This window comes from Bicyclus anynana, chromosome 25 (genome assembly GCF_947172395.1).
Source record: "Bicyclus anynana chromosome 25, ilBicAnyn1.1, whole genome shotgun sequence".
Lineage (NCBI taxonomy): Eukaryota > Metazoa > Arthropoda > Insecta > Lepidoptera > Nymphalidae > Bicyclus > Bicyclus anynana.
In genome coordinates, this window is record NC_069107.1 from 7,720,898 (window position 1) to 7,738,243 (window position 17,346).

The 17,346-nt window shown below is 36.1% G+C and overlaps 2 protein-coding genes across 2 annotated transcripts in view; one reads left to right on the forward strand and one right to left on the reverse strand.

Annotated features, from left to right (window-relative positions):
• Window positions 1–17,346, reverse strand: part of LOC112055973 (uncharacterized) — a 743,744-nt gene that overhangs the window by 602,803 nt on the left and 123,595 nt on the right. The gene's annotated exons all lie outside the window — the stretch shown is intronic.
• On the forward strand, window positions 8,749–9,598 carry LOC112048248 (40S ribosomal protein S28-like). The gene is made up of 2 exons (XM_024085717.2): window positions 8,749–8,752; window positions 9,260–9,598. Exons 1-2 carry the CDS (start codon window positions 8,749–8,751, stop codon window positions 9,475–9,477), a joined length of 222 nt encoding a protein of 73 aa, XP_023941485.2. The 3' UTR covers window positions 9,478–9,598.

The window sequence follows — 17,346 nt, forward strand, 5'->3', positions numbered from 1 at the left end:
TTCTATGCTATAGATAGGACACTACAGTTCGTTTGTTTCGCAGTGAGGATGGCGCGGCTGACAAAGGGGATGATGACTAGGTTTGAATATATTGATTTTTATGATACATTTGGGTAAATAAGGTCAATGTTAACTAATTTATACATAAAAAGCAAAGATTGACTGGATATTTGCAAAATAAATAAGATTATAAAATTTCTAAATGTATTAAAAATCTTTTATCGTAATTAGATGAAAATTCGTACAGTTTTAGCTTCCTTACATTAAATGTGACATTTTTTAATATATGAACTATAAACATAAACGCAGAAATAACGAAGATATTAGTAATTTTGTTTAAACGCCCATACAAATCTAACGATCATTATTGTTTACGACGTCATAAGTTCGTACCATTTTGTATGGGGCGTTTTTCAGGGATCCGCGGCAGCGTCGCAAATCTGACCCTTTAAATCCCTGTAGCGAAAGTAATGATCGCAGATACCTTGTTACTTTTACAAAATTGCTTTACTATTAGCGTACTCTTAATTTATATACAACTTAAAAAACTGTTATCATCCCTATTCGTTTGACTCTTGAAAGTTTGCCGCGATTTATAACAATAGTACATAATATGTACGGCATACAAGTTACTGTCACCGTACCCATGCTATCTGAAAAACACTTTAGCGCATCAACACTGAGGCGGACTAATGTGCATAATTGTCCTAATTTCATTTAGTCGCTTATTAAACAACTAAAGCTATTTACCTAATACCTAAATATTGTCTACAATGTCGAGTTGTGTGTTTAGGAAGTACCTACTATACTTAAGTATTCAAATATACAGGTTGCTCCTGTAACTTCAAGGTGTTAACAAGTCTACATACATGAGCCGAATAGCATATTTAATTTTTTTAACTAAAAGTAATTCAAATAATTCCGACTATCCATGTAACACCTTTATTTATGCTTGCATTTTAAAATACTTATTCGTGGTGGTCAATGTCGATATCGACAAGATATTGCAACTGGCACTCCGCACTTCACTAGTAAGCTACTTCATGATATTTATCATTGTATAACTTTGGCTATTTCATAATATAAAGATGTAAGGGACACAAAGATCTATTTACAGAAGAAATATTTTTTATTCGGAAAATATTCATTTTAGAACACATGTTCCTTAGACATTTTTAATTTATTTTCCTTAAAGAATATAATTATGTTATGGGAAAAACTCCCGAGCACCCTGTATAATGTAAGTAAACACAAAATTGTGCATGTGTGAGCTCATTGGAGTCGCTAAATTCGGTTCACTTTTTGCGGTGATTTTGTAGGCACGTAACATATCTATATTACAAAATAATCATTGGCCATCTACCACCGGTCGTGTACACGATGGTAACGGTACCACAACTGTATTGCAACAACCATTGTATTGTATAACAACGGTCAAGAAACTAGGCTAGGATGTTCTGTTACTGCCAATTTGAACAACAAATTATTTCGCGTTTCTTATAACTGCATCTTCGCTTACCTTATGGCGTGATTGAAACATAGGCATGGTATATTTATATAAAATCGAAACCTTCCAGTTTTATTTGCGTATTTTCTGTTCCGATGGGAATATGGGGATCAAAATTAGCTTATGTTGTTCGTTTGTAATGTAGCTTTCCATTGGTGAAGGAATTTTTAAAATCAGTTCACTAGTTTATGTGTTAGTACCATACAAAAATACAAATCTTTTCTCTTTATAATATTAATGTAGTTAAAAGACGCTCCCGCGGTTTTGCTTGGTAGCTCTTGTTCCCATGTGAATATGGGTATGAAAGCTTCTGTTGCTCGCTGATGACGTAACTTTCCATTGGTAAAATAATTTTTAATATTAATTTAGTGGTTTATGTGTAAAAGCGTAACAAACAAACAAAACATCGAGGCGTCTGACAACATTTCTGTATAAGATCTTCTTCTTTCCTAGGCCTTTTCCGTACTTGGCGACTAAGGGTTGTACATCAGTTCATTCGGTGCTGATCTCTGCTGGTCTGGGCTGTGCTGGAGTCACTCCAGTCAACCGAGCTCGCTCCAGAAGCTTAGCAGGCCACCCAGCTCGCCAAATACCTCATGAAAAGTTGCTTGGGAGCCAATGTGTGCTACGCATAATTCAAATACACCTCTTTTCTTTATCTAAGCACTAGCGGACGCCCGCGACTTCGTCCGCGTGGAACTCAGTTTTCCACAAATAACGCGGGAACCACGGATTTTTCCGGGATGAAAAGTAGCCTATGTGTTAATCCAGAGTAAAATCTATTTCCATTCCAAATTTCAGCCAAATCGCTTCAGTAGCCGCAGCGTAAAAGAGGAAGAAACATACTTACACACTTACACACAAACTTTCGCTTTTATAATATTAGTGTGATAGTGTGAAGTGTGATATTAGTGAGAAGTGTGATAACGTATATCGGTGTTTCTCCTTCTTCCATGCATATAAGATATGCCTCCATAGAATGGGGATGATGACTAGGTTTGAATAAATTGATTTTTATGATACATTCGGGTAAATAAGGTCAATGTTAACTAATTTATACATAAAAAGCAAAGATTGTCTGGATATTTGCAAAATAAATAGGATTATAAAATTTCAAAATACATTAAAAATCCTTTATCGTAATTAGATGAAAATTTATACTGTTTTAGCTTCCTTACATTAAATGTGACATTTTTTAATATTTGAACAATAAACATAAACGCACAAATAACAAAGATATTAGTAATTTTGTTTGAACGCGCATACAAATCTAACGATCATTACATTGCCTATGACGTCATTAGTTCGTACCATTTTGTATGGAGCGTTTTTCAGGGATCCGCGGCAGCGCCGCAAATCTGACCCTTTAAATCCCTGTAGCTCGGAAAGTAATGATCGCAGATACCCTGTTACTTTTACAAAATTGCTTTACTATTAGCGTACTCTTTAGCCAAGTTGTCAACAGGCTGCTAAGTAGTCGTGTATAGCTGTACATAGAACTTCTCGACCTCACTTAATAACTCGGGTTTGGAAGAAATCAGATTACCGTGCTCGGTCTTCAAACGCGTCAGCTGCCTCTGTCCAATAGACAGATCTCTGGCGAAAACTTTCGAGCCGCGATTGTTTTCAATCGCATTTTTAATACGCTCGGTATTGAAGTTTCGCAAGTCGCTGGTTTGCGACTTAGAGATCTGTCTACTGATTTGTCGGTATTTTGACGCATCTGTTGAAGACTGCAATCTCATTTCTTGCCTCTCTTCCATGAGTTTAAGTGTATGGTCTGAGAACTTTTTGGTTCTTTTTGGCTAAAGACCCCAGAGCCAAGTTGACCCGACACTATACCGAAGATATCCCGGACGTCAGCCTATACGAGATTAGTGTGGCTCTCAAACAACTGAAGAACAATAAGGCGCCAGGTGAGGACGGAATCACAGCAGAACTCCTGAAAGCGGGTGGAAAACCGATACTTAAAGTCCTTCAGCGATTGTTCAATTCCGTCATTCACGAGGGCACGACGCCTGAGGCGTGGCATAGGAGCGTGGTGGTTCTGTTCTTCAAAAAAGGTGATAACACCTTGCTGAAGAATTACAGACCCATCTCGCTGCTAAGCCATGTTTACAAATTGTTCTCGAGAGTCATTACGAATCGTCTCGCTAATAGGTTTGACGACTTCCAGCCTCCCGAACAAGCCGGTTTCCGAAAAGGCTTTAGTACCATAGACCACATCCATACGCTGCGGCAGGTTATGCAGAAGACTCACGAATATAACCAGCCACTATGCTTAGCGTTTGTGGACTATGAAAAAGCCTTCGATTCGGTGGAAACCTGGGCTGTGCTAAGGTCATTGCAGAGATGCCGAATTGATTACAGGTATATCCAAGCGTTGAAGTGCTTGTACGAAAACGCCACAATGTCAGTCCGTATTCAGGATCAGACTACGAGGCCAATCCAGTTGCAGCGAGGAGTGCGTCAGGGAGATGTGATCTCTCCGAAGCTATTTACCGCCGCACTGGAAGACGTCTTTAAGCTTCTGGACTGGGGCGGACTTGGCATCAACATCAATGGCGAGTACATCACTCAACTGCGGTTCGCGGATGATGTAGTCATCATGGCACAGACTCTGGATGACCTTAGTACCATGCTCAATGACCTCAGCAGCGTTTCTCAACAGGTGGGCCTGAAAATGAACATGGGCAAAACAAAAATAATGTGTAATGCTCATGTATCGCTCCACCCAGTTATAGTTGAGAACGCTGCACTCGAAATTGTAGACGAATACGTATACCTAGGACATATGATCCAGTTAGGTAGGTCCAATTTCGAGAAAGAGGTGAACCGTCGAATCCAACTCGGCTGGGCTGCATTCGGGAAAATTCGCGACATCTTTTCGTCCGAAATTCCTCAGTGCCTGAAGACAAAAGTCTTCGAACAGTGCGTGTTGCCAGTGATGACCTATGGTTCCGAGACTTGGTCGCTAACTATGGGCCTCATAAGAAGGCTCAGAGTCACACAGCGGGCGATGGAACGAGCTATGTTAGGAGTATCTTTGCGTGATCGAATCAGAAATGAGGAGATCCGCAGAAGAACCAAAGTCACCGACATAGCTCAACGAGTTGCGAAGCTGAAGTGGCAATGGGCGGGGCACATAGTTCGAAGAGCCGATGGACGTTGGGGTCCCAAAGTGCTGGAATGGCGACCCCGCACTAGTAAGCGCAGTGTTGGCCGACCCCCCACCAGGTGGACTGACGACATCAAGCGAGTCGCAGGGATTCGCTGGATGCAGGTGGCTCAGTATCGTGATGTTTGGAAGTCCTTACAAAAGGCCTATGTCCTGCAGTGGACGTCCATTGGCTGATATGATAGCGTACTCTAAATTTATATACAATTTAAAAAACTGTCATCATCCCTATTGCTCATTTAAATTGGATCCATTGTCAAAGCGGTACTGACATTAATTTGATTAAAAACAACTACCTAAAAATTCAACCACGAACCGTTTCGGAATATCAGACACGTCTTGTCATTATTGACAGCCACTCAAGCGATTCATATTCATCACCTCTCTATTTACATTCAAAAACTTTAAATTCAACTTTAAAAACATACACATAAAAGCTATAGTTAGCGAATGTATAACTTTGTATGATTGTTAACACCAAATTTGATAATGCCTTCACGAAACTGCATAGCGGCTCTTAAACTATATAAAGTTAGGGTTCATTTTTGTCTAACACATGTATTTGTAGTGATGTACAGCGATGGTAGTTCTATTATCGATATAATTACGAAGTTGAAATATGTGACGGGAGGAATTGTGGGTCGATTTTTTTGATGAACAGGTCACATGTAGTTGATTGGGAGTTATTGAGGACTTATTTATGCGGCGGTGCTTGTTAAATAACGGTTTTGTCATCGATACCATTTATCTAAAAATACCGAACTTGTTGCTTCACAATAGCCCAGTGGATATGACCTCTGCCTCCAATTCCGGAGGGTGTGGGTTCGAATCTGGTCCGGGGCATGCACCTCCAACTTTTAGTTGTGTGCATTTTAAGAAATTAAATATCACGTGTCTCAAACGGTGAAGGAAAACATCGTGAGGAAACCTGCACGCCAGAGAATTTCTTAATTCTGCGTGTGTGAAGTCTGCTATTCCGCATTGGGCCAGCGTGGTGGACTATTGGCCTAACCCCTCTCTTTCTGAGAGGAGACTCGAGCTCAGCAGTGAGCCGTATATGGGTTGATAACGACGACGACGAAGAACGGACGGGTCGCACTTAAGTTTAGTATATTCTGGGTTCAATTTATGCCATATGGACTACTGTTGGTCTAATGTGAAGTTATCGTTTAGTTGGACGTAGTGAGATAAAATAAGATAAAAATACTAATAGCTGCGATTAAATAATAAGAATTCCTTTATTATTAAAAAAAAACATACCTACTAACATACGTGATGTACTTTTAACATAAATAAACAGTGTATTTACGTCAATAATTAAAAAAAAATCCAAGACTTAAATAAAATTAAGAGAGAGAGCACGATACAAAAAGGATAGGAGAACACAAAATCATATTGTTGTTCAAGCTAATCTTCATCGATAGTAAATGACGGTTTAAATGCGGTTTCATAGTTTTAAACTGATATTATAAACAGGTAAGGTATGATAACTACGTCTGTTTGTTAAGATTTAACTCAAAAACTACTCGATAGATTTAAAAAAAATATTTCACTATTAGAAAGCTACTTTTTTACCGTATACCGTATACAGAACCGATTTGGCTGAAATTGCAATCAAAGACACAGTTTTTTTTAATAAAAAACTCGGAAAACACCGTGGTTCCCACGGAATTTGTGAAAAACTGAATTCCACGCGGACGAAGTCGCGGATGCCCGCAAGTAGGATATATTTTATACCCGTAATAATACGTATTACGGGTACAGGAACTATGCGAGTGAAATCACGGGCACCTGCAAGTACGAGTATGTTAGAAACATGCTGAGTGGTCACCATTTTGGTGTCACACACATCATTTTCTGGATTGATTTAATATCTATAACTACTTTTCATACGAGGAGACTCGAGCTCAGCAGTGAGCCGAATATGGGTTGATAATGATGACTACTTTTCATTATTTTTAAAATTTCTTTCTTTTTTTTGTTGTCTTCTGTGAATTATGTGTGTGTGTGTCCAAATAAAGTAATATTCTTTCTTTATTTCTTAGAAAGGTTTAATAAAAATTGGCTTTTAAGGATGGCTGTTAAAAATTTAAAATATTTTTTTTTATCATAAAATAATTAATTTTTTACGATCAATTACACTTTTTCACTTACCCATTACACTTTTGAAACGCTAAACTAAGCTAAATGGAGGTAGAAAATAAGAATTCGATTCCACAGCCAACTCTAAAAGCATTTTACGATTTTGCGTTACGTACAGTTTTATTTTATACCTAATAGCTTAGTATTTGCTAGTGGTTTCTCTCAGACTATTTTATAGAGATTTTTACGATTAGTAAGTCCCTGGATAAAAACATAAAAAATACGATTAAATGGATTTATTTTTTTATCGATGAAAGTGATTGACCTCACTAAGTTATAATTTGTTTTTTGTTTTATTACCTACTCAACTACGTAGTTCTCTTTGCCATGGGAAACACGCGGATAAAATATAGTTTTGTTACTCGCTGATAATGTAGCTTTCCATTGGAGCAACAATTTTAAAAATCTATTTAGTTAAATCGCCTGTCAGAAAACAACCTTTCTATTATAGCTATAAAACAAAATATTACGTATAAAAAACATTATTACAAGCTTTTGTTAAATATTTCTTTTTTTTAAATTATATGCAAATAAAATAAAAAAATAAAAAACAAAGCAATATATATTTTAAAATATTTTAAAACTTCATACAATAATTGTTACGTAAAAGTTGAAAGTATCAAAACCCAGAACAGCTTAACGGCTTATAAGTTCCGCATAAATTCCGAGATGCGGAGCGCGCCGCTGTAATGGGAGGAGCGGATTATTTATCACCCGCGCGTGGGGCAGAGGAGCAAGCGGTCACGGTGACAGCGGATAGCGGATTCTAATGTTACATGCTTATCACACTAATAAAGGCGAAAGTTTGTGTGTAAGTGTGTAAGTATGTTTGTTCCTCTTTTACGCTGCGGCTACAGAAGCGATTTGGCTGAAATTTGGAATGGAAATAGATTTTACTGTGGATTAATACATAGGCTACATTTCATTTCGGAAAATTTCATGGTTCCCGAGGGATTTTTGAAAAACTAAATTCCACCTGCCTGTACCTTCTTACAAGCTGATTTTCTCATATAAAATAGATACTTCTATATGTGAAAATCAGAAATCCATACAGACCAATCCATCCTAAAACTTTAAATACCAAAATGAGCTTGTTCTAATCCTTTCACTAAACCACTTAATCGATTTAAAAAAAAATATTTCACCAATTGAAAGCTACATTATCAACATGTAACTTAGGTTATCCTTTTTTCGCTTTTACACACGGCAACCTTAATCACATGAGTTAAACCTTGGGGCGAACTAGTAAACAAATAAATTAAATCACACTACTTAATATTATAAAGGCGAAAATTTGTGTGTGAGTGTGTATGTTTGTTCCACGTTTGACCTGCGGCTACTTAAGCGCTGAAATTTTGAATGGAAATAGGTTTTACTCTTGATTCATCCCGGAAAAATCCATGATCCCCGCGAGATTTGTGAAAAGCTGAATTCCACGCTGGCGAAATCGCGGACACCCGCTAGTAATCAATAAATGAAAGCAATAGCGGGTTACCATTTCAGGTAACCCGCTAATCTCACCACCAAGGCCCATCCCTTAAATAGCTTTTAGCGCGCTTATACTCCGAGCGGCCATAATGACGATATTGATGCGCATTAATTATTCTATACGAAGCTTAACAACACAGCCTGAGAGAGTTGACCGCTGGTTAACCTCCCATGTACTCTGCGGTCTTACTGTTCATACATATCACCTGTTGTTAAAACTGTAGTTACACTGTGACATAATCCTACTAATGGTGTTAATGTTAAATTGTGTCATCATCATTGTCGGCCTATTTCAGTGGCCCAGGGAGCATTGACTACATTTAATGGAGATATAGAGCTCCGACCCACCACACTGTTATCGCTTTTACTTTAGACCGATCTAAATATGCTTTGACTCACACTTCTGGGAATCTCATTGAATATAGAAATGATAATGGGTATGATGACTAGGTTTGAATATATTGATTTTTATAAGACATTGGCATGAAATAATATTAACTAATTAATATGTAAAAACCAATGACTGCATGTTTATAAAATTTCAAAATCTAAATATTTTTTTTTCGAAATTAGATGAAAATTCATACATTTTACCTTCCTTACGTCAAACGTGACATTTTTCAATATGTGCACAAATAACAATGACATTTGTAATTTTGAACGCCCATACAAATCTAACGATCAGCGAATCAACGACGTCATTAATTCGTGTCATTTTGTATACGGCGTTTTTCAGGGATCCGTGGCGGTATCGCCATGGCGCGGATTCTATTCACAGTCCATGCAAAGAACACGTCCTACAAAATGCACCATCAGCAATAAAGCCTGCCAAGCCAAGCTAAGCCAAAACAAAGCCAATTTCGGTTCTAAAACACAGCAATGCTGCTAGGCAACAGAAAGATTCCTTTTTCGTACAGGCTTGTTGCGTTGCACGTGTATTTAAGGTTTTCGCTCGATATCTAATAAAATATGGTCCAACGTTCTCGCCCGCGTGATGAAGGTCCTGGGACGTACCGGCTCCCAAGGACAATGTACTCAGGTCAAAGTTGAGTTCATCGGAGAGACGAGCCGACAAATCATCAGGAACGTGAAGGGTCCAATTCGTGAAGGAGACATTCTTACACTCCTCGAGTCCGAGCGTGAAGCTAGAAGATTAAGATAAATGGGTTGGGCGAGTCTGCATTAGGTTAAGTTGCTTTATATGTATCTTCTATTATCTAAAATTTAATGTGAACATCAGAACCGTCAAAGAATACTTATAACTATGTAACCAGCTAATAAATTAATATTATTTAATAATGTATCTAATATACAATATTAAATTACCAAACCCTCCAGTTATAATAAATGAAACATGGCAGGAAATAGGTCAAAAATAAACGGCAAAAAAGCTTGTTTTCCACTAATGATCAATTATATAGAAAAACCGATGTTAACTTACGTAATAGCATGCCGAATACAGCGATGTAGGTAACTTATTGAATTCTAACAACTTATTAGATAGGTATCAGAACAACTCTCGGGGTTACGTTGTCTTATTACTTTATTAGGGATGTAGATACTTGATATATCGATAAAACAGTTAGATTTATTAATAATCGAAAATACAAATGTCTAATATTCTAATATCAACATTATCGTGTAGCCGGGCTTAGGGTTATGTTAATTTAAAAATAAAAAATAAATAAACTCTTTATCAGAATATGTTGATGATAATACCCTGATCGATTGACCACAACCTCAGACCATTTACCTACCTTGCTAGACGTTACTTTTCTGTCAAAGTATATGATTAACGATCTAACGAGATTATAAGAACTAATCTAACTAAGATATATAGTAATATTATTAACTAATATAATACTCTCCGTAAAAATACCTTTATGTGTAGTTTAATGGTGTAAAAAACGGGCAAAAACTTTTAGTTTTTTGTAAGCTCGTTTTCCTCAAAAAAATGACAGACTATTTTCATCACGAATTTGGGTGCGATACAAGCCCTTCTATAATTGGTCTGAGACCATAATCGATGGCTTAAAGTGATTTGAAGCATGGGAGTGTACCAAGCCACATTATTTGTGAGTGTCATATGCTATATTTTATCTCTATATTCTCAAGGGAACGGGAACTACGCGGGTAAACTCGCAGGGCGTCGGCTAGTGAGAGAACTTCTTTTTTCTTGGGCCTTGGCTTTACTTTGCATTAAAAGTCAAACCGAACTTAGAGTTAGATACTCAATTGTAATACACGAAAACTAGCATGTAATAATATAGTCCGAAATAATGAATATGAAATATCCCATTTTGCGGTTGCCATTAGCAAGTTAGCGGGATGAATAATTTTGTGTCGTTACACCATTGCTGCATGGCTAAAAATTTTGATACGAAATTTATTCATTTTATGCATAAAGCTCATCAATTTAGTTATGAGAATGTAATGTCACTGATAACAAATTTTGTTGTGAATATATTATGATAACTCCATCAGAACGCTGTGGGTATTTTGGTGGAGGTGTATTATTTTTGGGGTTTGTTGTATATACTTATAGCGATTATGTATTCCATACTGCGGTTGAATTTAAACGTCATTCATTCGATCAATTGATCCTTTGTGAAGGATTGCGGTAGGCTCTTCAATATATTACAAGTACTGAGTTAATTTAAATGTATTTGTATATTATTAAAATATCTTGGTAAGGAAGCTGCGCTCGGTGTATATTTGTAAGGCCTTATTTTGCCGGTAAACTAAGCCTACTTGAAATACTTAAATTAATGATGAATTTTGACAGATCTATTATTGAGTTCACTGTCAGTTAGGCCAGTGGTTAAGCTATACTATATATTTATTTGTATCTGCAAATAAATATATTGATTGATTGATTGATTGACTGATTGATTGATTGATTGATTGATTGATTGATACTATTTAAATTGATTATGACCTGGGTTCATGTATCAGGTCGGGCAGTAAAATATATAACTTGTGTCTTGCCTCAGACACATTTAGCCATTGGTCCTGTGAATTATAGTTAACATCTAATAGTGATTGTTACAGTATCCAACATTCTTAAGCTTTAGTGCAACATGTTGCCAATGATGACCTATGGTTCCGAGACTTGGTCGCTAACTATGGGTCTCATAAGAAGGCCCAGAGTAACACAGCGGGTGATGGAACGAGCTATGCTTCAAGTATCTCTGCGTGATCAAATCTGAAATGAGGAGATCCGCAAAAGTCGCGAAACTGAAATAGCAATAGGCGGGGCACATAGTTCGAAGAACCGATGGCCATTGGGGTCCCAAGCTGCTGGAAGGGCGACTCCGCACTAGATAACGCAATGTTAGTCGAACCCCCAGGAGGACTAATGACATCACGCGAGTCGCAGGAATTAACTGGATGCAGGCAGCTCAAGATCGTGATGTTTTTAAGTCCATACAAAAGATATATGTCCAGCAGTGGACGTCCATGTGCTGATATGATGTTGATGAGTAGCGTGAGTCTAAGCTCTAAAGCGCCTCTCCTATAAAGACCTTGGTCTGAAGATCAATAAGGCAGACAATGGTAACATAATTGAAAAGGTTTGATCCATTAAAGCAAAGTATAAGACGGCTATAAAATAAAATAATACACTTAGCAAATTATATCCGAAATGATTTTACCCCGAAAGTATAATAATCAAAGAGAAAGTATCGATAATATCTTATCATTTATTGCTCCTTTGATGGACCATCAAAGGTTTATCGATAATAAATCACATCCCTAGTTATGATATTGGTTTCATAAACCAATCAAATTCTATTACAAGGAGTTTGTGTTAGTGTCTCAGATCGACCCTGAGACGTTGTTCAGACAAATAAATAGGTTTTCAACTAGCTGATAGCTGCGACTTCGTCCGCGTGGAATAGGGATGATGACAGTTTTTTAAATTGTATATAAATTAGGAGTATGCTAATAGTAAAGCAATTTTGTAAAAGTAACTAGGTATCTGCGATCATTACTTTCGGAGCTACAGGGATTTAAAGGGTCAGATTTGCGGCGCTGCCGCGGATCCCTGAAAAACGCCCCATACAAAATGGCACAAACTAATGACGTCGTAGGCAATGTAGTGATCGTTAGATTTGTATGTGCGTTCCAACAAAATTACTAATATCTTTGTTATTTGTGCGTTTATGTATATAGGTCCTTTATTAAAAAATGACACATTTAATGTAAGGAAGCTAAAACTGTATGAATTTTTATATAATTACGATAAAATTAATACATTTTGAAATTTTTTAATCTTATTTATTTTGCAAATATCCAGTCAAGCTTTTTATGTATAAATTTACCCTTACCTTTGACCTTATTTACCCGAATGTATCATAAAAATCAATATATTCAAACCTAGTCATCATCCCTAACTGTTTTCTAATAACAACTAAATCCAGTCAGTATGTTTTTGAGTGAATGTCATACCAGTAGTACAATTAGTTTTTCGCAAATCTCACAGTAATCATGGTTTCTTTCGGGACAGCCTATGTGTTAATCCAGGATGTAATCTATCTCCAATCTAAATTTCAGCTAATTCTGCTTAGTAGCGGTGCCATTAAAGAGTATTTCGGCTGGTGGGAGGCTTCGGCCGTGGCTAGTTACCACCCCACCGGCAAAGACGTACCGCCAAGCGATTTAGCGTTCCGGTGCGATGTCGTGTAGAAACCGAAAGGAGTGTGGATTTTCATCCTCCTCCTAACAAGTTAGCCCACTTCCATTTTAGACTCACTTACCATCAGGTGAGATTGTAGTCAAGGGCTAACTTGTAAAGAACATAAAAACAATCTATACATCAGTCGCGTTTATAATAAGTAAGTATTATAGTATGAACTAACCAATAATTCTTGGAATATCTCACGGTACCCGTTGATTTTTTCGGGACATTAACAAGGCAAGACAAGAAAAGTGAAAACTTCTTAGGGGAGGGTTTCCATAAAAACTTGTCACATCAAAAAACGTTTGCGTGTAAGCTCCATATCCCCTTTCCTATAAGGCACGGGGCCTTTCAAAAGTAATATTAAGCAGATATACACAGTCATTTCTATAAAATATCTCTGCTATTTTTATACAGGCTTTTAGTATAAAAACTTTGTTCGAAAAAAAATTGTCATACCGCTATTTGTAAGTCTGTAAGAGCCCTTAGGGTCTGAAATCGTCCTTGAGACGTTGCTACAAATAAATAGGTTTCCGATTACCTGTTATTGGTCATTTATATTGTAGACGTGTTTGTATTGAATATCGAATATGACAGTCGTTAGAGCAAAATAATAATATTATATTAAATATATATATATATATATATATATTATATTATATATATTATATTAATAATAATAATATATTATATTATATATATATTAAACTAAGATTTTGCTTCAGGCTATTATTATAGACAGCAAAGGCTTTGAAGGTAAAATATTGCTCTGTAAATACTCTTAGTGATGGTTTGCCACTTACCTACAACTACAAGAACCATTATCTATCTTTAAGTGAAAGTTTCACGTGGAACGAGTAAGCCGTTTTATAGCTAAATAATAAGGTAACATGAAAAAGTAAGTAGAGTATTTCTTTGGTAATGGTCGCCATTGACGGTCAATTATTCTCACATTTCTGAAAAGCAAACGGCAGTATCCACGCGGCAGGCTATACAAGTCATGGACCCAGTGACCAACACACGATCAATTATAGTAGTGGGTGCTAACGTGAGTATAATTGACCGTTTGTGGCTAGCATTAAGTATTTATTTACAATAATCTTTTTAACATGAAAAGTGAACAGACTTCAAAGACAAGAGAAAGAAGAGATATTCCAGTTATTTTAATTTTAACACAATATTACTAAACCGATTTTCATGAAAATGAAATGAGACCAATCTGGAAGTATACTCTTTCAAACAAAAAAAATAATTATCAAAATTGGTTAATAAATTATGCAATTATAAAAAAGCATACGCGTCGAATTGCGAAGTTCCTCCTTTTCTTGAAGTCGGTTTAAAATATAGTAGAAAAGTCTTTTGCTTTACATAAAATTGAAGATTTTTTTTTAAAAAAAAAAAGAATATTTGCCATATTTATTAAATATGACCAATATTCCCATTCCCCTCCAAATAGTCGGGAAAGACTGTGCTAGGAGTGGGTACAACAATAGACCAACTGGATGAGGATTGAACCACCACCCCTCGATGATGAGTCCGACCGCTCTTACCATTGAGCTATTGAGGCTATTAAAATATTGTATTCAGAGATTAGTCTATAATCGTTAAAGTAGGTACCTGAGGTCTATTCACCTTTAGCAATCCGCTTAAAAAATCATTTCATATTACAAAACATGTAAAAATAAGAAGCCTTTAAATATAACAACACAATGTTTTATAATCCACGTTTTTTTTTTTTTATTCTTTACAAGTTAGCCCTTGACTACAATCTCACCTGATGGTAAGTGATGATGCAGTCTAAGATGGAATCGGGCTAACTTGTTAGGAGGAGGATGAAAATCCACACCCCTTTCGGTTTCTACACGGCATCGTACCGGAACGCTAAATCGCTTGGCGGTACGTCTTTGCCGGTAGGGTGGTAACTAGCCACGGCCGAAGCCTCCCACCAGCCAGACCTGGACAAATTAAGAAAATCTTAATCTGCCCAGCCGGGGATCGAACCCAGGACCTCCGTCTTGTAAATCCACCGCGCATACCACTGCGCCACGGAGGCCGTCGTGTTGTTGTTGTTTTCTTGTTTTAATTAAGATTTACAACTACGTTCACTATATAAACTCTCAGAATTCGTTGTCTTACTACATTTAAGTATATCCATAATTTAAATAAACATATATTGCTGTAACTAAACTGCAGAATACAGAAGAGAACAACATTCAAATGAATTAATTGTCTTGTTTACACAAGTTTCAAGGAAGAGAATAAGTATTATGTATAATCACAAATGTATTTATTTTACCTGAAGAAGTCCTTGCTATTTTTCGCGAAAATCTAACAACTTGTGGTAACGCCCCAAACCATTGATTATTTGCCAAATTACCCTTAAAAGTATCAAAAAATACACTTTTAAAAAACAAAATACAAAACCGACTCAAAGAAATCTCAAATCTGCTATGAAAAATGAAGAAATCTATACTTATAATGAATCAGTAGAGAGGTCAATTGTGTACATTAAATATATTTCCAAAATAACTATCAGGGGGTGATTAGTGATCGATACTGATGCCAAAAATGCAATTAGTAAAATTTTTGTCCGCCTCTATGTTCGTCATAGAAACAAAAACCACTCGGCGGATTTTAATGAAACTTGGGACAAATAATATTCATGCTTCGGGGTAGGTTATAGTGTACTTTTCATCACGCTACGATCAATAGGAGCAGAGCAGTGAAGAAAAATGTTGGGAACACTGGAGAATATACTCAATTTTTTAAACTTCCGTCGCGTTTGCAGCCTTAATTCGAAGGGTAGGGGTAGGGTAGAAGTAGTTGAAAGTTTACATAGCTTTCAGGCGGACGAAGTCGCGGGCGTCCGCTAGTAAATAATAATTTGCAATATATAATCGGTGTAAAAAGATATTTAATAAACTTGAAGATGTTAATCAACAAAATAAATCTGCAGCTTTATAAACGCAAATAAATTTTCAACTTACAATAAGACTTGTTTTAAATAATATCAAACTTAATTCAGCAGTGCAAAAAATTGCCAAAAATTTAAATTAGCTATTTATGCGCAAAGAAACTTCTGACTTTCAATGAAATAAAAATTCCTTAAAAGAGTTCAATCAATTTTTAAAAATCCCCTTTAAGTTTATCAGATGAAACTTGTTTAACTTTTTTTATTTTAATAAAAAAAAGAAAATCGAAAAAAAATACTGAAAAACTTTCCTTAGGTACAAAAAAGAATTTTTTAATCACATTGAAACAAGTTATGCGACGAAAGTCATCTTACAAAAAATATCAAAAAAGATTACCGAAAATATTTACGCGCAAATGAACTTTTAACTCACAATGAAACAAAAATGACTTAGTGCAAAGCCACTAACGGTAATAAGAGCGCTAAAATGGCGTTTGCCGTGGGTGTTTTAATTGTTGTTTTTGTACCCTTGAGCAGACCGCGAGCGAGGCTTTATGAAATTTTTAATGTGTTCAGCGGAACTTATTTATGTTACTGTTGTATTTGTTCATGTTTTATAAAGGATTTTCGTGTGTGAAATAAAATACACATTGCGGTTCAAATTGAACTAAGAGCCTGCGAGTGCCAGATAGGCTGAAGGTTTGTTTTTAGTTTTTATTATGGTTAAAGCACGCTAACAAAAGAAATATTCAACATTGTGCAAAATTAAATACTATGTACTTACTTAAACACTTTGTATAACAATTTTAAATGAACTTTCAAGTCACAATGAGACAAAAATTACTTAGTGCAAAGCCACTAAATGTAATAAGAGCGCTAAAATGGCGTTTGCCGTGGGTGTTTTAATTGTTGTTTTTGTACCCTTGAGCAGACCGCGAGCGAGGCTTTATGAAATTGTTAATGTGTTCAGCGGAACTTATTTATGTTACTGTTGTATTTTGTTCATGTTTTATAAAGGATTTTCGTGTGTGAAATAAAATACACATTGCGGTTCAAATTGAACTAAGAGCCTACGAGAGCCAGATAGGCTGAAAGTTTGTTTTTAGTTTTTATTATAACGTGTGGTTAAAGCACGCTAACAAAAGAAATATTCAACATTGTGCAAAATTAAATACTATGTACTTACTTACAAAAAAACTTTGTATAACAATTTTAAATGAATTTTCAAGTCACAATGAAACAAAAATGACTTAGTGCAAAGCCACTAACGGTAATAAAAGCACTAAAATGACGCTTGCCGTGGATGTTTTAATTGTTGTTTTTGTACCCTTCAGCAGAGTGGCCTTATGAAATTGTAAATTGTGTTCAACGGAACTTTTTTCATGAAAAATAAATGGGACCAATCTAAAAGTATAATTTTCAAAATTGGTTGATAAATGCCG